General features: G+C 49.2%; 10 protein-coding genes across 10 annotated transcripts; 4 read left to right on the top strand and 6 right to left on the bottom strand.

Annotated features, from left to right (window-relative positions):
• Positions 1 to 368: 368 nt before the first annotated feature.
• Positions 369 to 1,324, top strand: N7517_000146 (T2 family ribonuclease; the record flags this gene model as incomplete). Its single annotated transcript, XM_056717876.1, has 4 exons — positions 369 to 607; positions 665 to 959; positions 1,024 to 1,216; positions 1,275 to 1,324. 4 exons carry the CDS (start codon positions 369 to 371, stop codon positions 1,322 to 1,324), a joined length of 777 nt encoding a protein of 258 aa, XP_056582011.1.
• A 526-nt stretch (positions 1,325 to 1,850) lies between these two features.
• swc5 (putative Swr1p complex component (Swc5)) lies at positions 1,851 to 2,975 on the bottom strand (the record flags this gene model as incomplete). Its single annotated transcript, XM_056717875.1, has 2 exons — positions 1,851 to 2,529; positions 2,599 to 2,975. 2 exons carry the CDS (start codon positions 2,973 to 2,975, stop codon positions 1,851 to 1,853), a joined length of 1,056 nt encoding a protein of 351 aa, XP_056582010.1.
• Positions 2,976 to 3,829: 854 nt separating this feature from the next.
• Positions 3,830 to 4,871, bottom strand: N7517_000144 (uncharacterized protein; the record flags this gene model as incomplete). The annotated part of the gene is made up of 4 exons (XM_056717874.1): positions 3,830 to 3,907; positions 4,477 to 4,557; positions 4,640 to 4,720; positions 4,785 to 4,871. 4 exons carry the CDS (start codon positions 4,869 to 4,871, stop codon positions 3,830 to 3,832), a joined length of 327 nt encoding a protein of 108 aa, XP_056582009.1.
• Positions 4,872 to 7,605: 2,734 nt separating this feature from the next.
• N7517_000143 (uncharacterized protein) lies at positions 7,606 to 8,299 on the top strand (the record flags this gene model as incomplete). The annotated part of the gene is made up of 3 exons (XM_056717873.1): positions 7,606 to 7,727; positions 7,784 to 7,882; positions 7,975 to 8,299. The coding sequence occupies 3 exons, from the start codon at positions 7,606 to 7,608 to the stop codon at positions 8,297 to 8,299; spliced, it is 546 nt and encodes a 181-aa protein (XP_056582008.1).
• A 271-nt stretch (positions 8,300 to 8,570) lies between these two features.
• Positions 8,571 to 9,341, bottom strand: N7517_000142 (uncharacterized protein; the record flags this gene model as incomplete). The annotated part of the gene is made up of 2 exons (XM_056717872.1): positions 8,571 to 8,960; positions 9,021 to 9,341. 2 exons carry the CDS (start codon positions 9,339 to 9,341, stop codon positions 8,571 to 8,573), a joined length of 711 nt encoding a protein of 236 aa, XP_056582007.1.
• A 1,127-nt stretch (positions 9,342 to 10,468) lies between these two features.
• N7517_000141 (dihydroorotase) lies at positions 10,469 to 11,657 on the top strand (the record flags this gene model as incomplete). The annotated part of the gene is made up of 3 exons (XM_056717871.1): positions 10,469 to 10,523; positions 10,576 to 10,655; positions 10,725 to 11,657. 3 exons carry the CDS (start codon positions 10,469 to 10,471, stop codon positions 11,655 to 11,657), a joined length of 1,068 nt encoding a protein of 355 aa, XP_056582006.1.
• Positions 11,658 to 11,725: 68 nt separating this feature from the next.
• Positions 11,726 to 12,894, bottom strand: N7517_000140 (MIND complex subunit MTW1; the record flags this gene model as incomplete). The annotated part of the gene is made up of 3 exons (XM_056717870.1): positions 11,726 to 12,322; positions 12,414 to 12,740; positions 12,841 to 12,894. 3 exons carry the CDS (start codon positions 12,892 to 12,894, stop codon positions 11,726 to 11,728), a joined length of 978 nt encoding a protein of 325 aa, XP_056582005.1.
• Positions 12,895 to 13,526: 632 nt separating this feature from the next.
• Positions 13,527 to 14,003, top strand: N7517_000139 (uncharacterized protein; the record flags this gene model as incomplete). Its single annotated transcript, XM_056717869.1, has 1 exon — positions 13,527 to 14,003. One exon carries the CDS (start codon positions 13,527 to 13,529, stop codon positions 14,001 to 14,003), a length of 477 nt encoding a protein of 158 aa, XP_056582004.1.
• A 129-nt stretch (positions 14,004 to 14,132) lies between these two features.
• N7517_000138 (CENP-X/MHF2 family protein) lies at positions 14,133 to 14,872 on the bottom strand (the record flags this gene model as incomplete). The annotated part of the gene is made up of 2 exons (XM_056717868.1): positions 14,133 to 14,180; positions 14,243 to 14,872. 2 exons carry the CDS (start codon positions 14,870 to 14,872, stop codon positions 14,133 to 14,135), a joined length of 678 nt encoding a protein of 225 aa, XP_056582003.1.
• A 376-nt stretch (positions 14,873 to 15,248) lies between these two features.
• On the bottom strand, positions 15,249 to 16,111 carry N7517_000137 (uncharacterized protein; the record flags this gene model as incomplete). Its single annotated transcript, XM_056717867.1, has 3 exons — positions 15,249 to 15,764; positions 15,831 to 15,889; positions 15,955 to 16,111. The coding sequence occupies 3 exons, from the start codon at positions 16,109 to 16,111 to the stop codon at positions 15,249 to 15,251; spliced, it is 732 nt and encodes a 243-aa protein (XP_056582002.1).
• Between the last annotated feature and the right edge of the window lie 315 nt (positions 16,112 to 16,426).

Below are 16,426 nucleotides of genomic sequence, written 5' to 3'. Positions count from 1 at the left end.
GGAGGCGTTTCGTCAGTCTTCTGCAGACGAAAACCGTCGGACTATGACTTAGCGGTTGAGTCCGTTGTGCATTTCCGTCTCTTCATTGGAGAAAGCCTACAACGCGACTTGCCCCGCTCGGTGATCGTCGCCTAGTTCGACCTGCACTACTGTATCTTATATTACTTCTTTGTCGGGATGATAGGTGTAGCGGCGACGTCCGAGAACAAATCAGCTTCTTCTTATCGGTACATGTGCTTGTATGTTTTGGGGCCTGGCATTGTATATGCCGAGTAGAATCTGGACTAAATGCATATAAAACCATTGTATGATCCCCTTACATATCTTCACTCACCTCAACAATTCCTTCTCACTTCAATCCTGACAAAATGTTCCAATCCCAATCCACAAAGGGCATGTTCGCCCTGGCAGCCATGAGCCTCATCGCCGGCACAACCGCTACCCTCGAAACCTGCAGCGGCAGCACCCCCTCAGCTGCTCAAGCTCCTCCGAAGAGCCATCCTGCTGCTTCAACTCCCCAGGCGGTGCCCTCCTCCAGACTCAATTCTGGGATACCAGTCCATCAACCGGTCCTGACGACTCATGGACCATCCACGGACTGTGGTACGTAACCCTGACATCCAACCTGATCTCTAAGAGAATAAACTAACACCTCCCCCTTCAGGCCCGACAACTGCGATGGCACATACGAGGCAAGCTGCGACTCGAAGCGCGCTTACACCAACATCACTGCCATCCTGCAGGAGCAGGACCTCGGTACGCTGGTCGACTACATGGACGAGTACTGGGTTGATATCAACGGAGATAACGAGGACTTCTGGTCGCACGAGTGGAGCAAGCACGGTACTTGCATCAACACCATTGAGCCGAGCTGCTATTCCGGCTACACCCCGCAGCAGGAGGTGGGTGATTTCTTCCAGACGACGGTTGATCTGTTCAAGAAGTTGGATACGCACAAGGTATGTCCCCGGTTCCTCCTCCGCTCTTTCATTTGTGTTATCCGTTTCTGACTATGTGTCCCAGGCTCTCGCTGCTGCTGGCATTACCCCGAGTACTTCCAAGACGTACACTCTCGCTGCGATCCAGGCGGCTCTTACTAAACTCCATGGCGCGAAGGTTTACCTCGGTTGCTCGAGCAGCAAGTTGAACGAAGTTTGGTACTTCTATAACGTCAAGGGCAATGCTATTGATGGAACATACGAGGCTGTTGGCACGCGTAAGTTTCTATCGTTTTGCACTTTGGTTGGTTCTTTACTGACCTCTTGTTCTTTTAGTCACCACTCCTAGCTGCCCCGCGACTGGCATCAAGTATGTGCCCAAGTAAATAGAGAACAGGGATTGATGTGGCTTGATGATTGGTCTTGTTGATTGGCACACTGAATGTATCGCTGAAATGGTATCTCTGGATTATTGCTATATAGTACATGTTGATGATACAGATTCGAATTTTCGTTAGTCTGATATGATGATCGTTTTGATTGACGATAACGCTTCACTGGGATGAATGTAGACCGTTCTGCTGCAGGGCGTTGGCCACATGGTCGTATGGAGCCTCGAAGCTCGAAGCAAGGATGCCAGCCATTCTCGTGAATGCATCCCGGTCATTATTGTTGCCCTGTAGTGGAAATAGATCACACCGTAGTGGTTTCGAGGTCCAGAGCTCACACTTTCAATCCGAATCGAGGGAGCTGTTGCTCAAAGTAGAGCTAGCCGGGAGGTGACAAGGCTTGCAGATATTTCCGCAATAACACGACTGTATATGAAGCCATATCCTTGTTGCAGCACGGGGCAGGAGGAATGTGTTTCTGACACCAGATGAAATTTGGGCAGAGAGTGCACAAGGGCTGTTTTCATACACCCTTGAGCCGTGCAGTGCGCCGTTCCTCTTCCCTCTTGTCTTCCATGCGACCCAAGAAATCCATGCGACCAATATAACCCTCCTTGGCTTTGCTGTGCGTGCGCAGCTCGTCTTTGATACCGGCCGAATCGACATAAGTGGCCCAGTCCAGTCTTGACTTCTCGACGGTGTTGATTTTGGGTCCGCGCGCGTCCGCAACGAGTTGCTTCTCCCAGCTTTTCTTGATCGTGCCGGTTGGATTGGGGTCGAATCGCGAGATCTTGCGAAGCGGTCGGCGCAGGTTACGAGCGGCGTTTATGGCCGCCGCATCCTCATCGGTATATTCGACAAGCTCCCCACTCGACAGGAACGCTTTACCCTCCGCCGAGTGTTTGGACACGACCTTCTCCTCGGTGATCCATTCTCCGGCAAATTTGTAGGTGCGCTTGATCTTGATCATCTGGTCGGCGTGCACGGCAGGGATTGTTTGGGGTTCCGCGTCTTTGGCACCCTTGTCCTGTGCTTTCGTTTCGCCTGTTGGTTCGGGTTCGGGGACCAATTCGGTTATCTGCTGGGTTGAGGGTGGCTGCAAACTGGTCTGACCTTGGGGGGCATTCATCTGCTCCCATAGGGCATCCACGTCGACGGTCGCACCATCGATTTTGGCCAACGGTTTGCGCTGCTCTTCTTGTCTGCTCGGGAAACGCGTATTAGAACCGCGATAATAAGTCAAGTAACATCGGCTAGGAAAGAAACCTTACATCTGCTGTTTCATTGCGCGAGTTCGCACAAATCCCCCCGTTCCTCCTTCATCGTCGTCCATGTCAATGTCGCCATCGTCCTCGTCGCTATCGCGCGCGCGTTTACCCTTGGTCTTCTTTCCCTTGGTCTTTTTCTCTTTCTTCTCCCTCGCTTTTCTAATTGTAGCCTCATCTCCAGAGTCGAGTTCTGCATCTTTGGGGATCTGAGATTTGGTGTCTGTCTTTCGCTTCTTTTTTGCGGGTTCCGCAGCCTCATCGGCATCGGAAGATAAGTCGGAGTCGTCCGGTGCCGCGTCTAGCTCAAAATCTTCATCCTCGGCGGAGTCATAGGCCTCCTCATCAAGGTCCTGATTTGCTGGCAGAGTAGGATCTGTCATTGTCAATGTTTTTCTCTGTGTTGGTGCTTATCAAGAGGAGATACAGAAGAGCAAGGCGCAATAAGGACGAAATTCTGCCAAAGGCGGTGTCGCGGTGTATCGTGATCTCCAATTAACGTCATGGGAGTTTTGTCTTTATTTTTGACGCGTGACATTTCAATATCGATGAAAACATTCACTGCTTTTTTTTGTTTGATGTCATAGAGTAACATTTGGAAGCACTTGGACAGACGTCTAGCTTTGACAGATACCCTCGGAGAGGGAGTTTCCGCCATGAGCTCATTTGTCTCTACAACCAGGGCTTTATGGTGGCCTGAGGCTACAACAAATACAGCCCAGAGCCTTTCTCAAATCGCACATCAATTCTCTGGAGATCTCCTATACTGCTGCTACTGGTGACACTTTTGAAAAAGCATAAGCCTTTCCACTGTATTGGCAGTCCAATGTCGAAATACATACATACTTGGACATCGTCTAGGTCAATCCACTTGCTCAGCAGAGTAAGTAAGGTCCCATGGTGGCAGCTTTTTTGAGGGACTCAAAGGTCTGGAGTGCGGATGTCATGATAACGGCAGTGCTTTGACAACTGGAGAAGCAATGAGAATTCCCATGATCGTCTAGGAGGGCGCGTGATGACATGCCTGGGATACTGGTAGGGGAACTAGGTGGGCCGGTGACGAGTGAAAGAGATAACAATTCATTTCGTAATTGCAGCAGAAAAGAACAAGAAGGAAGAAAGAACCCGCTAAAAAAGACAGCAAATACCCAAGGAACAGAGGGCCCGACGGGCTGTTCCTCTTGGGCCGAAGCCAGAAACAAATTCAGCAATGCGCCGAAGAGCGAGTCATCAACATTCAGGCCCGAGGGGCACCGCGGCGTTGTCGCATGCCCTTACGGGGCTGAACCCGCTCGTCCCGCGGGAAAGCCAGCGTCTGTAATACATGTGACGGTTAGTATTATTGCGATCGACCAAGGCATGATGAGATAAGAAAGAATGCATGGGACAATCAACCAGGAAACGGGGCCAAATCCAGTGATAAGGCATTGGGGATTGATAGGATTGGAGGGTTTGAGAGAAGCAAATTGTTCTTACCTGCCATCTCCCGAAGAGTCTGGGGTGTTGTCCACCACTGGGGTCCACGACTTGGGGCGGGCACCTGAACTTCATGCTGGCTGAATCGGTTTTGCTGGCCGGCGGGATTCACTTCGGCGCCTTGAGTAGCACCGCGACCACGGTCACGAACACCTTCAGAGCCATGGCCGTCATGACCATTTTCAGGAGCAGAATAAGCACCACGTCCACGACCAGGATCAGTACCACGTCCACGACCACCGCGACCAGCACGCATATCACCTCGACCACGGCCTCGACCCCAGGCCCGACCACCACGGGCCAAGCGATTGCGTCGACTGGACTGCTGCTATGTAGGTCATGCACGTTAGACATCATACTCATTGTTGTTATCCTGAAAGATAACCGAGATGGGTGTGAATATCTTACAGCCAATCGCGCATGGACTACGCCCACAGTAAGTGTGGCGACACGAGCATCACGCTCAGCGGAGGGAAGAAAACCCTCTTGCTGTAATTGACATTATGATATTAACATAAAGCCCCAGCAGATTGAGATGGATGAAAAGCAGGAAATTGGAATGCTCACTTACGTCGACCTGCTGTTGGACTGCGCGCGCTATCAATGCGGTGACGCGGGCGTCGTGCTCGGTGGCGGCTTGGATCGCATTTTGCTGTGGCCGATATCAGTATTTCTCTGCAAACATTCAAAAGCAACGAGGCGTTTGATATGCTTACGCGGCGCCTGAAACGCCAGGCTGCCCGGCGACGGCGCTGCGCGGTCCTACTGCCGTCATTGTCACCAGGAGGGCGCTGCTCGCTCATTTTGTTACCAAAACGGTCGAACGATAGAATGAATGATGTACAAAGGACAATTTGCGCAGAAACAGAAAGAGGGAAAGAAAGAGAGAAGATTAGGAGGGGAACCAGAGCTTTTTATTTACCTTTATCATGGCACGTGCGTTTTGGATGTTCATACATTTCAGGTGAAATGTTTTAGCATATGAACTCTTCAGGTGCACGTGCCTTGGATGTTCATCCATTTTAGGTCAACTGTTCGGATTGAGCTCGCCTACTAGGTGCACGTGGCCTGGAGGTGGCCACATTTGTGACAGTAAAAGCAGAGCTAGGTTCTTTTCAGGCTATATATGATTTAATTGCTCCCCTTCGCTCCGCAATGAATTAGCCTGCAAAGATAGACCTACCCAAGGCTTCTAGGGCCTTGGGGTCGAAATTAGACATAGCTGGACTGTTTACGACACCCATGGCAACAAAGAATAGGTCTGTACCCATACACCTCCATGGCCATGGCGCCAATTACCGGTAGTATCGGCTCCACGTCCCATCTCAACGAATGGCAGCACCCTGCTGCCGAGTGTGGCCGAGCTTCTATGCTAATATTTGCACTGAGATACCTATGTAGGCAGAGGCTGAATGACATCTGCGGTAAGACTTGTAGAGGAGATCTACCAGGTCCTCTGATTGACAAAAGGGTTTCCAACGACCAAAACAGGCTCATAAAATGCCAGGAAGATCAAAGTGCGCTTGAATGATATTCATTGCTTGTACCTACCCAACTAGGTAGGCATAAGATAGAGAAACGGGGGTTGGTGTCACTCGGTGATTCAAAAGAGAGACAAAGCATAACGAGAGCAAATCAGGGATCACGGCTTAATAGCACGACTTCGGCATATAATTCAGCAACTCGTAAAGCCTTGATCAGTGTTGTGGACTAGAATATTTCGATCCATATCTGACCTTGCATGCCTAGACTTTGTTGTGAAGGTGGACAGATCGACGTAGGAAGAGGTACCGGCATCTCGAGGTTGACTGCTCATTCGAAACGCTTCCTGGTCATGGAGAATACAATATCGGCATCGACCTATTTGCCAAACGGAAAGACCGTAGCTAGTGAAAAAGACAAGAATCGTAACCAAAACACCGAGACTATAGTATAGAGCAGTTCGGTACTGAGCATCCATGTTTTATGAAATGAAGGTGGGAGAAAGTTGCAAGCTAGATACATATGACATACTATATACAACATACAATATACATGCCCAGGTGAGTTATATACGCAATTGCCACGATGCGTGGACGTAATAATTAACAAGTTGCGATCAAGGGGGGTTTAAGCTATTATTCCTGACTAGGTTAATCTATGATATACTTAGTATACCATGAACATATTTGATTATACCCCCCGAAGCATACTTCTGCTTTTGGTAAACCTGTATAGTTCTCAACTCACCCTGAAACATTCTTTGGCAATCAAGATAGTGAAAAGAGTAACAATCCGTTATGCAATGATTTCTGACGCCAATCAGACTCCTAGATTTGAGGATAAATACAGCGTATTTTACCACTAGACCACTACAAAAACCGTAGCTCTTGTATGGGGCCTAGAGGCGCCATATCTACTGTTTGATCCTAGATTCTATAATTCATTGTAGATTTTCGTATGATATCGCAGCGCCATAAATTGAGATGATAGTTTCTAATTTCGCGCATGGTTTTACTCTTGACAATCGATTGTACTGTCGCCTCGCGCGCGGATAGATCCTCTTTAGACGACTGAGGTGACCAAGCGCGATTCGAAGAGAGTGATAGGCAATAGGTAGATATCATCAGCTTTATAAGATGACATCCAACTATCAATCTTAAACTTCTGAATAGACACTAATTTGTTAAGTAGATCCTTGTCTATCGAATGTACCTAGTTGGTAACTCGATCCGCGATCACCATATATCAATACCTTATAGAGGTCAACATCGATACTCACCCTAAGATTAAGTGTCATAGTCTAGGATTTAAAGCGATAAAACCACCCCAGCGCCAGTCTTTCTATGGTCACAATTTTATGTAATCAGTCCCATAGAAAACCTTGGTTTGTGTAAATGATTGTAGTGGAGTTTTAAATATTCCTAATGCGGCTCTGGTCATTCACCATTGGCCAACGCAAGCAGGGGCATCAACTGAGGAATGTGGCACCGATATCTGGAATGCAACCTCAGAGAGAGTCATGATGTCGAAGAACCACCTCATTATCGACACCCATGGTAACTCGCAAGTTTGGTTGGACCAGAAGAACACCGCTTTAGGCTAAATTATCGTTTTCTGGTTCAATCCTTATCTTCAAGCGAACTTCTTGCCTAGGTGTTATACTAACCCGGCACACGCAACCATCTTTTATGGTCAATTGACTCAATCACTCTATTCAATCCGTATAGCTTTCTTAGGCGTAAATGTGAAGACAACATGAAGCCTGGAGAAGAATGTGGCGCCTGTAACACATTTCCACGTGGGAGCTTTCTTCAAACTCTTGTCAATCGGGCCAGGAATAGACACGGCCTTGAAAGAGAACTCGATGGTTCCATTGCCTTTAATATGGATGTAACGTTCGAAATTCAGCTTTTCCAACGCCCACTATTATCTTAGAAAACTCTCGAGTGAATTCACTTTAACTTTATCTCACAATCTGATCTTTCCCTACCAGCGCGCATTTTCTTCTCATTTTAACACCTTGTATTCGTCGTTTTGGCTTTCGTTATTATCAATATGCGTTTCTTTACTACTCACCTGTCTCTCTTACTTGCTACATCGGCTACCCTCATCGCCGCTCAGGATGCAGCACCCACATCCCCAAGCACAAACGGCAATTCGAATTGCGCTTCCCAAAAGTAAGCTTCCAGCACCGATAATCTGCCATTTAAGATTCTTTTCTCATAGTCAACAGAGTTGTAGATTCATGCGTTGCGATCATGAAGCGTGGACTCGCAAAATGTTCCGATGCTGATTGGGACTGCAAGTGCTCAGGCGCTGCAAATATTGCCAAGTGAGTAGACAACCTGGCTACAACCTGCCCGACTCTTGTCCTCAAGAAGATATATATACCTGCAACGTCACGGTACTAATATAATGGAACAGCTGTTACGTAAATTGCTCCGAGGATGACCCAGATTCGTCAGCGGCCAGACAACTCAGCGTTAATGATTGCGCTACCGCGAATGCATACGACCAAGGAGAGACCACCGTCGCACCCTCATGGACTCTACCCGGTTCGAATGCCGCACAGCCGACCCGCGTAGATGCCAGTATAACAACTAGTGACAGCTCGTCTACTACTGCCGGGCCGACCAAATCCTTTATTGGGAATGAGAAGTCGACAAGTCCATCAGAGGGGGCTGCAGTTGTGAATGCTGCTGGCAGCTGGATGGCTCTTGTTGTTTTAGGATTCGGCGCTGCATTTTGAGGCTACCGGCCCCGGAAGAGGGGAGTTCTGAAGCTATTTTAATAGAGTTATAGAATGCAAGGCGTATAACATCATATACATAACTAAACAGAATAGGAAAAACAGGCTGCAGATGTACTAAACTAGTAAACCCCCACCTCACAGCACATCAATGTCCAGCATAGATAACCACGGATACACCCCTTCCATTCAACATAGGAAAACATACATTCATACAGATAGACCAACGAACGCCACGCTTACACAGCATCCTCCCAAAGTCATTCACTCATCAATTGCGAGACGCCTGCTTAGTAGCAATCTCCAACTTCTCGAGTTGGACTTGCTCTGCCCGCCGACGAGCAACATCCCGCTGGTACCACGTGCCAGCAGCAGCAACGAGTCCCATCAAGACCTCCATTCCAACGAGTACACATAGCAACACAAAGCCAGCGCGAGTATTGATACAGTCACGATCAAAGTGGTGGGGTGTACTGATACTGCTTGTCCCAGTCTTCCACTTGCAGGTCCAGCTGTGAAGGGTTTCGTTCTTGCTGAACCCTGCTGGGTAATCTGAGGAAGGGAGGTAGACTATGAATAGGATTCCGACTAGGGCGGTTAAGAAGCCTGCGACTGCTGAGGCCGAGGCGTAGATGTTAAGCGGCTTAATACGAGAATGTGGCTGGGCGGGTGTTAGTAGATGGTATCGAAGGTTGCCAAACAGTGGGAGGGTAAGACTCACAGATGGTAGGAGCGCAGCGGCGATGTATACCAAGTTCAACACGGAGATTATACAGCCGCACGCAATGGCGGCTGTTGTTGGACGGAGGTCAAAGTTCAATGGCCACAGTGCGAGACCAGCACTCGCCCACTGAGAGGTGTGCTTATAGTGTCGCAAGGGTGGGGCTTCGCATGCGACGACGGCAATAGCAATGCCGAAAGTCAAGAAAGATAGACCAAGTCGTGCAAAGTGAATGATACGATTGCGTTTCAGAAAGTTTGATTCCTCCATATCTGAAGAAAAAGCCGTGCCTGAGCCAGTGAGGGACGAGGTTGAGGTCATGATGAAGGAGTGTCGTTGGCTTTCGTGAGAGGATAGAGAGAGGGGTCGAAGGAGAGTGTGTAACTGCCAATGATTGCCTTGCCGGCAAGGATACTCCTAGGAATTGATATAAAAGAACGAAGAACCCCTCAGGGGCAACGAGAAACAAAAAGCAAAGTCAAATGCTATGTTCAGCTATCTTCAAGCAACGGTCAAATAATTATTAACGGATACCAGCTGGGATATGTATATTTGTAGAACATAATCCTAAGATTAATCCGGGGACTAACTTAGTGGGCGCTATGCTATCACAGAGGTGACTATCGAATGGGCGCGTATCCTGAAGACGATATTCAGCCCATATTACTGCATAAAGCCATGCAGAGCGCCTCGACGGGAAACCGACCGCTCTGATTTGTCCTAGGCTCTGGGTTAAATTCGCAGGACTGTCTAGAATTGTAAATAGTAGCCTTGCAACTGGGACTTGTACATCCCCGAAGTATAATTGTCTGGGCGGGCGCCAGCGTGCAGACTTGGCAGACACATTGGTGGTCAAGCACCAACAAAGCGCCTAGAAGACCCAAATATAGAGTCTGAGCGGGGTTTGTATTGAATTTGTGGTTAACGAACAGATCTCATTCGTCTGTGGGAAAATCCGATTTTCCCGTGGCCATGAGTGACCTGTGATAGGTAACGTCGAAGCGCCGAGGATTGTGCCTGGGGGCCAGCGGCAAGGAACGCACATCTCGGTCTTGCTTATTCGAGGCATTCTCGTATCCCTTAGATAGATATAGTCCTCGGTCTTTGTATATCAATGTTTCTCTCCGGATACCGAGTACTACCCCAGATGTCCCACTGTGCATAGTGCTCCGTAGTTTGGGGGGTGTTTTAGATGAAAGTGAATGCCGCAGGTAAGATTGGAATATTTCTATTTTCAAACCAACCTATGGTCACACATCTTACCTCTTAACTCTTCAATGTTGATAACTTGCTTCGCATTTTCGAGAATCCCAGAGACCTCAGGAAGTAGAGGCTGGAACTGGGGTTGCCACCGCCATCGGCAGAATCTTTTCCGAAATGGCGGGGCAAAAGTGATCGACTTTCTCTTTGAACATTATAGGTTTTGCAATTGAGCTTTTAATTTCGAAATGACTCTTTCCAAGTTGCAGGGAGTAAAGCTCCCGGCCTCGGCCGACTTCCATGGTACTAAGCAATCCTGAGGAAGGGTTAATAGATGCAAGCTAACCAAAGATAGTCCATCTTCGTGAGGGTCCTATGATGGAGTTGGTGACTCCCACTATCCGACAGGGTGGTGTAAACACCGTTTACGTTATGGTAAGCAAAGTTCTTTTTTGGGATGGGAACAATTCCTCTCCGTTGAGCTATATCTAATACACTCGATAGCCCAACCTTGTGCCACCGATCACGACCGTCGACCGTGCTCTGGACTACCAGAAGCGCCTCCAAGCCCTCGAGCCGAATGTTAACTACCTTATGTCGCTGTACCTCCATGAGACCGTGACCCCGGAGACCATCATCGAAGCTAAGAAGCGCGGTATCATTGGTGTCAAGAGTTACCCGGCTGGTGTGACGACCAACTCCTCTGCGGGCGTGGTCGACTACACACAGTTCTACCCCATTTTCGAGGAGATGGAGCGACAAGACATGATTCTGAACCTGCACGGAGAAAGTCCTTCCGGAGGCGATGTGACAGTGTTGTCCGCGGAAGAGCGCTTCCTTCCCAAGCTCTTTGAGCTGCACTCCAAGTTCCCCAAGCTGCGCATCATTTTGGAGCACTGTACCACTGCTGCGGCTGTGGAGGCTGTGAAGTCGTGCGGTCCCACGGTGTCTGGTACCATCACAGCTCATCACCTATCCATTATCATCGACTCGTGGGCCGGCGACCCATTCTGCTTCTGCAAGCCCGTTGCTAAGACCCCAGCCGACCGCGATGCACTTCTCCGTGCTGCTGTCTCAGGAAACCCAAAGTTCTTCTTCGGCTCCGACAGCGCCCCACACCCAGCTGCATCTAAGCGTGGTGGCGAGAAGATCGCCGCCGGCGTCTTCACCCAGCCATACACCACCCAGGTTGTGATTGATGCCTTTGGGCAGGCCTGCGATAACGGTGTCCTCAAGGAGGATGAGATCACACCAGAGGTTGTCGAGGGTTTCATGAGCAAGTTCGGACGCGCCTTCTATGGCCTCCCGGAAGAGCAGAAGGAATTCATCACCATCGAGAAGAAGGGCGAGAAGATCTCGGAGATCCTTCAATCAGACAAGATTGACGTGGTCCCCTTCAGAAAGACCCAGGAGACATGGAGCATCACTTGGTCTTAGTAGTAAGGCGACCAGTACATATTCAATAATAGAGTCGTAGAACCAAAAGTTTTCACATGCACATCCTCTTACACAGACTTGTCTTGCGTAAGCATGTTTGCGACGCTTTCGAGGGCGTGGGCCTCTCTGATGTCGATTCTGCGACCTGCGACCACTGGATTGCCGTCGTCACCCATAGCAAGCTGGCCAGCCCGCTCAAGATGGAGTCGAATTCTGCTCTCGATATATTCCTTTCTCTCGTCTCTCTTGGACTTGGCTTCCATTGGCACTGTTGCATTGGGCAGAGCTGCCAATTTCGGCCGGAGCTGCTCCAGTGTTGTCTGCAACGCGGGCAGCTGCGAGAGAATGAAAGTAGTGTGGGTTGTAAGAGGCGTGGGTTTGGCATTAGGCCCAGTATCGACACCAACACGAAGCTGGCGTGCAGATGGGGTAGAGGTCAAGAAGGACAAATCAACTGGTTTGTTTTCGGGTGTCGTAGATACACCATCTACCTTCGCTGTTTCAACTGTTGATAGGATAGATTGTAATTGCGAGATGACCGCTTCATTTCGAGCGCGTTCTTCTTTTAGCGACCGGTTCAGTTTCTTCGTCTCGAACAACTTCTTGCGTTGCGCATGTATGCTTTCTGGCGTCGGTGTGTCTGGCGAAGATCCGAAAGAGAGCCCCTAACATAATGCGCATTAGTATACCGTATACCCAATATTACAAAAGCTAAAGCAACTTCAGATCCAGAAATCTGTGAATGACTCCACATACCTCGTAGTGCTTCAACCGCACCCAAGAGAGCAAGTCTGCGGGCACCGTGAGAATGTTGCGCAGCACATAGATCTCGAATTTGTCAAAGGCCTTGTCGACATTGGCCTCTAGCAGCGTCTCGAGCTGATGCAATCCATTCTCAATCTCTAGCTTCGCCTCGGGATAGACCACATTGCCATCCTCGTCTGTTTCCGCGATGCTGGGACCACTGCTGTCATGAGAGAAACCGAGCCGTTCAGGGGGCGTATTGAGGAGTCCCGCCTCCAAACTCGAAATCGCTTGGTAGATCAGGTTATTGATCGAGTTGATAATGTCATCTATGAGGGACTAGGGAGCTGTCAGCGATATTCCTAGCAAGCGGTGGGTCCGCAGGTCGCATGTCGTGCGTACAGCACGAGTCAATGCATATCGGTGTTGATCAACGTACCAATGGTGTGTAACTGAAGTGCTCAGTGAGCAAGGAGGTCGTCGCATCATCCATCGCGAAAAGATTGGTCTTCTCGAGCTGGGCTTGACGCGTTGAAGAAGCAAAACACGCGCGGGGGGAAAATCCACTAGCCACCGCCTTCCGTCGATCAACTACAACATTCTCAGTGACATTCAGCTTTCGTTTAAATCTTTGTTTCTCTGGCTTTTGTTTTATTATCTCCGATACATACTGCGGGTCGCTAGGTTGTACATCATTTGATGTCAGACCGACACACGAATCTCAACCCGACTTAACCCAGTCACCAGGTACCCGGCAGCGTTGATGTCCAGCTGAAGCAAATCCCTTGTACATGGCTGTCAGCATTACATAGAGTTTCTGTACAATGTAGCAGATGACCATCCCCTGGCAAATCTTTTAGTTTGAACGACCAGACTGTCGGGCCATTGGAAGGTTGTCATCTAGTCCAGGTAAGACACCGAACTTTGCCCCCATGTGCCTCAAACCAGTAGGAAAAAAATATTATTTAAACTCTGCCTGAGAACCCTGAGACCTTCGTAGCAATGCACCTTTCAACAAAACAGACAAGGCCTAGAGAGCATCCAAACATTCTGTCTCGTGTATCTCGGTAAGAGCCCATCCAGGAAAACCTCCAAATGGACTACTACTCACATCTACAGCCCACCATGTCTCAGGGAAACCCTCTCCGAGTCCTAGTGATCGTCTCGCACCGGAGTTCTCAGATATCAAAAGCCCAAAACAACCCAGAAGCCCTCATACCCAAAGCCATCCGCCTCCTCAAAGCAAGTCATCTCTACACCCCACAAGAAGATCACCCAACAACAAAGCTGGTGGCAGCTCAGAAGTGGCAAACGCGGGTATTCTTCGTCTTCGACATCTGCCACGCAACCTACGACGCCAATCTCGGCCATCTGCCCGAGCAGAACAAGCTTCCCGTTGCTGTTGTTCATCTCAGCAAAAAGAACACGGCCTATGTGGCGAATGCGTGGTTGTCAAAGAGAGTTAACAGAGATGTTGCTCTGTTTCATAATGCCAATGGCTTCGGGGCAGTGCCGCCTTTTATTGAGGATCATACCGTCGGAAAGCCACCCAAGTATGTGAACCCGAGGGATATTTCACTCTTCCAGGCTTCTTGCCTTTGAAGATGTTTGAATTAAAAGTGTTGAATGCGATCTGCTGACGCTGTGGTATCTTGAACAATAAACAATAAGCCCTAATACATGATGGATTTGAACCAACGCCATAACCCCTTCGTAGGAGAGATGCAGAGGCTAGAAATCCATCGTAAGCTGCGGCGCCATTTTCTCAAGATCTTCAACCTATATTATCAATCAGAATACCCGAGGATGGCCAATTGGAGGATTAAAGAGTGGAGACTTACCTCAAGAAAGCCGTCCCCAAGGCCTCTACCCCCAGTATTTCCATCGGACTCGGCCCTCTCATAAGCAGCTCGGGCGATAGCTTCCCTCACAAAAACATCAACATACTTGGCAATAACGCTATTGGCATCTTTTGCAACCTTAGTCTTCTCATTCTGGAAATTCTGGTGCAGCAGGCGCGTAAGCAGTTTCGGAGGTATTTTGGGGTCGCTGGACGTCACGTCCTCTGGTTGGTGTGTAGTTGTAATTTCAGCAAGAATGTAGTCCGGCTCCTGAGAGAGTGATCGTGAACGGCTGCGGCTCGATCCATTGGAGTCGGACTCGGATTCGGATTCGGAGGCGGCGTTGGCGTTGACATCGGCTGCCGGAGACTCGGGTCGAGGGCGTTTCCCAATGCTTGTGGATTTGTTTTGGCCTGTGGATTTGCTCTGGGCCGTGGACTTGCTTTGATTCGTGGGTTTGCTTTTTGTTATTTTTGGCACAGTTGTGGATGCGGAGGCTTTTGTGCTGGTTTGTTTCGCTTTTCCCTTGGGCTTTGGCGCGGAGCTTGATGGTCCCGCGCTAGTCGTGCGACTGGGAGGTTTGAAGGGGAGACGTGGGCGCTTTTGAGCTGGCTGGGGTTCACCAGGCATATTTGTGTTTTGGATAGGCGTGGAAGGTGTGCGATGCGTAATATTATAGAAATCACAAGTACGCCTGGTAAGTGGTGGAGAAATCGGGGAAATTGGGGGACAACGCGGGCGCGATCTACAAGTACGCGCTGTCAGGTGATGAGGGGGGCCCTACTTTTCTAGTTGTGACAGGCTTGATTTATTTTCTTCTTACTTTCGCCCTTTTTTTGTTCTTTTCGTGTATCAAAGTTAAGTACATGCTTTCCATGGTTATTGCCCTCGATTATTCTCATAAAATGAAAGTGAGTCGTTAAACCCTGTTCTCCTCAACACACCAGGTAGAAGCCCACCAACCGAAAGCCTTGCCCACGGGGAGAAAAGAGTTGACTTGATTCTCTCAGTCCTGGTGGGTCTCGCTGGAGTTCACCACGCGAACAGGACGAGCGCGGCGCTTGCTAGCCTCAAAGGGGTGGTACACATTGATATGCAGACCGACTATATCGATCAATTTACTAATGCGGTCCCAGGAAACGTTGAACAGCCCAGTGCAGAAGCGGTTGGAGTAGAGTTTCTGGGGTCGCTCATTTGTTCTCTCAGAACCCTGCTGGGGAAGATCTCTTAGCTGTCCACTTAGGTGTTGTAGGGCAGCAAAAGTGTTATTGACAATCATATCCTCCGAGTCCACGCGGCTGCCATAATGCTCTGAAGTAAAGAGACAAATGATCCAATGGCGACGGCGGTGTAGGAGAAAGTCACTCTGCTGTGGTGGGATCATGAGTGCGGTGCCGAGGGGACGATGAACAACGAGAGAGGGCTGCGGGTCCTCGCCGTGTAGGTCGGTGATAACGTGGGTGACTGGGTGGTCGCGGTAAATGAGGCAGTGAGTGCGATAGATCTCGTAGGCGCCAGGATACTATAAAACCATCATCTTATTAGCTCTAGATTGTCCACCAGGTGTGTGATTTATTGGTTGACTAACCCGCCCGTGAAATGCACGGGCAATGCCGGCACCCCAGACGCCCTGGCAGTTGCACGCATCTAAATTAAACAGGTTAGAATGGCCTCCAAGTAAAATAATGGACGGCTAGATGAGGGGCTCTCACGGATCAGAGCAGCACCGTTGGGGGCGTCGAACAGGTCGCCGGGGGTCTCCTGGACAAAGTTGGCAGCAGCAGGCGAAGAGGAGGTCATTAAGATTAACGACTCATCGCTATCAGTGCGGTCGATCGCTGCACCCTGGTTATCACCTGCATCCGACATGGTATTGTGTTGTGGATGGAGAAAGCAAACGAAGAAGCTGAAATTAGATATGCTCCTTATGACGGGTTGGGGGGAAGTGAGGACAGCAAAAGGGAAAGATTCTAAAACGGCATGACGGAGAGATATTTGGGTGTTTTATCGTCTAAACTATCACAGTTTCACGTGAAGCTGGCAAGGTAGCGTATGTTTAACAACTTCAAAGAAAGGATATATAGAAAAAGAAGGAAGCAAAAGAAAAAGAAATACATGCTACATTGACAGGAGCCTATTAAAATTTATCAAGGAGAAGACTTGACGTGCTGTGACCAAGGCTGC

This window comes from Penicillium concentricum, assembly GCF_028827145.1.
Source record: "Penicillium concentricum strain IBT 3081 chromosome Unknown utg000001l_segment0_segment0, whole genome shotgun sequence".
In the NCBI taxonomy this organism is placed as follows: domain Eukaryota; kingdom Fungi; phylum Ascomycota; class Eurotiomycetes; order Eurotiales; family Aspergillaceae; genus Penicillium; species Penicillium concentricum.
Note: the sequence above shows the minus strand (reverse complement) of the source record. Positions and strands in the feature narration are given on the sequence as shown.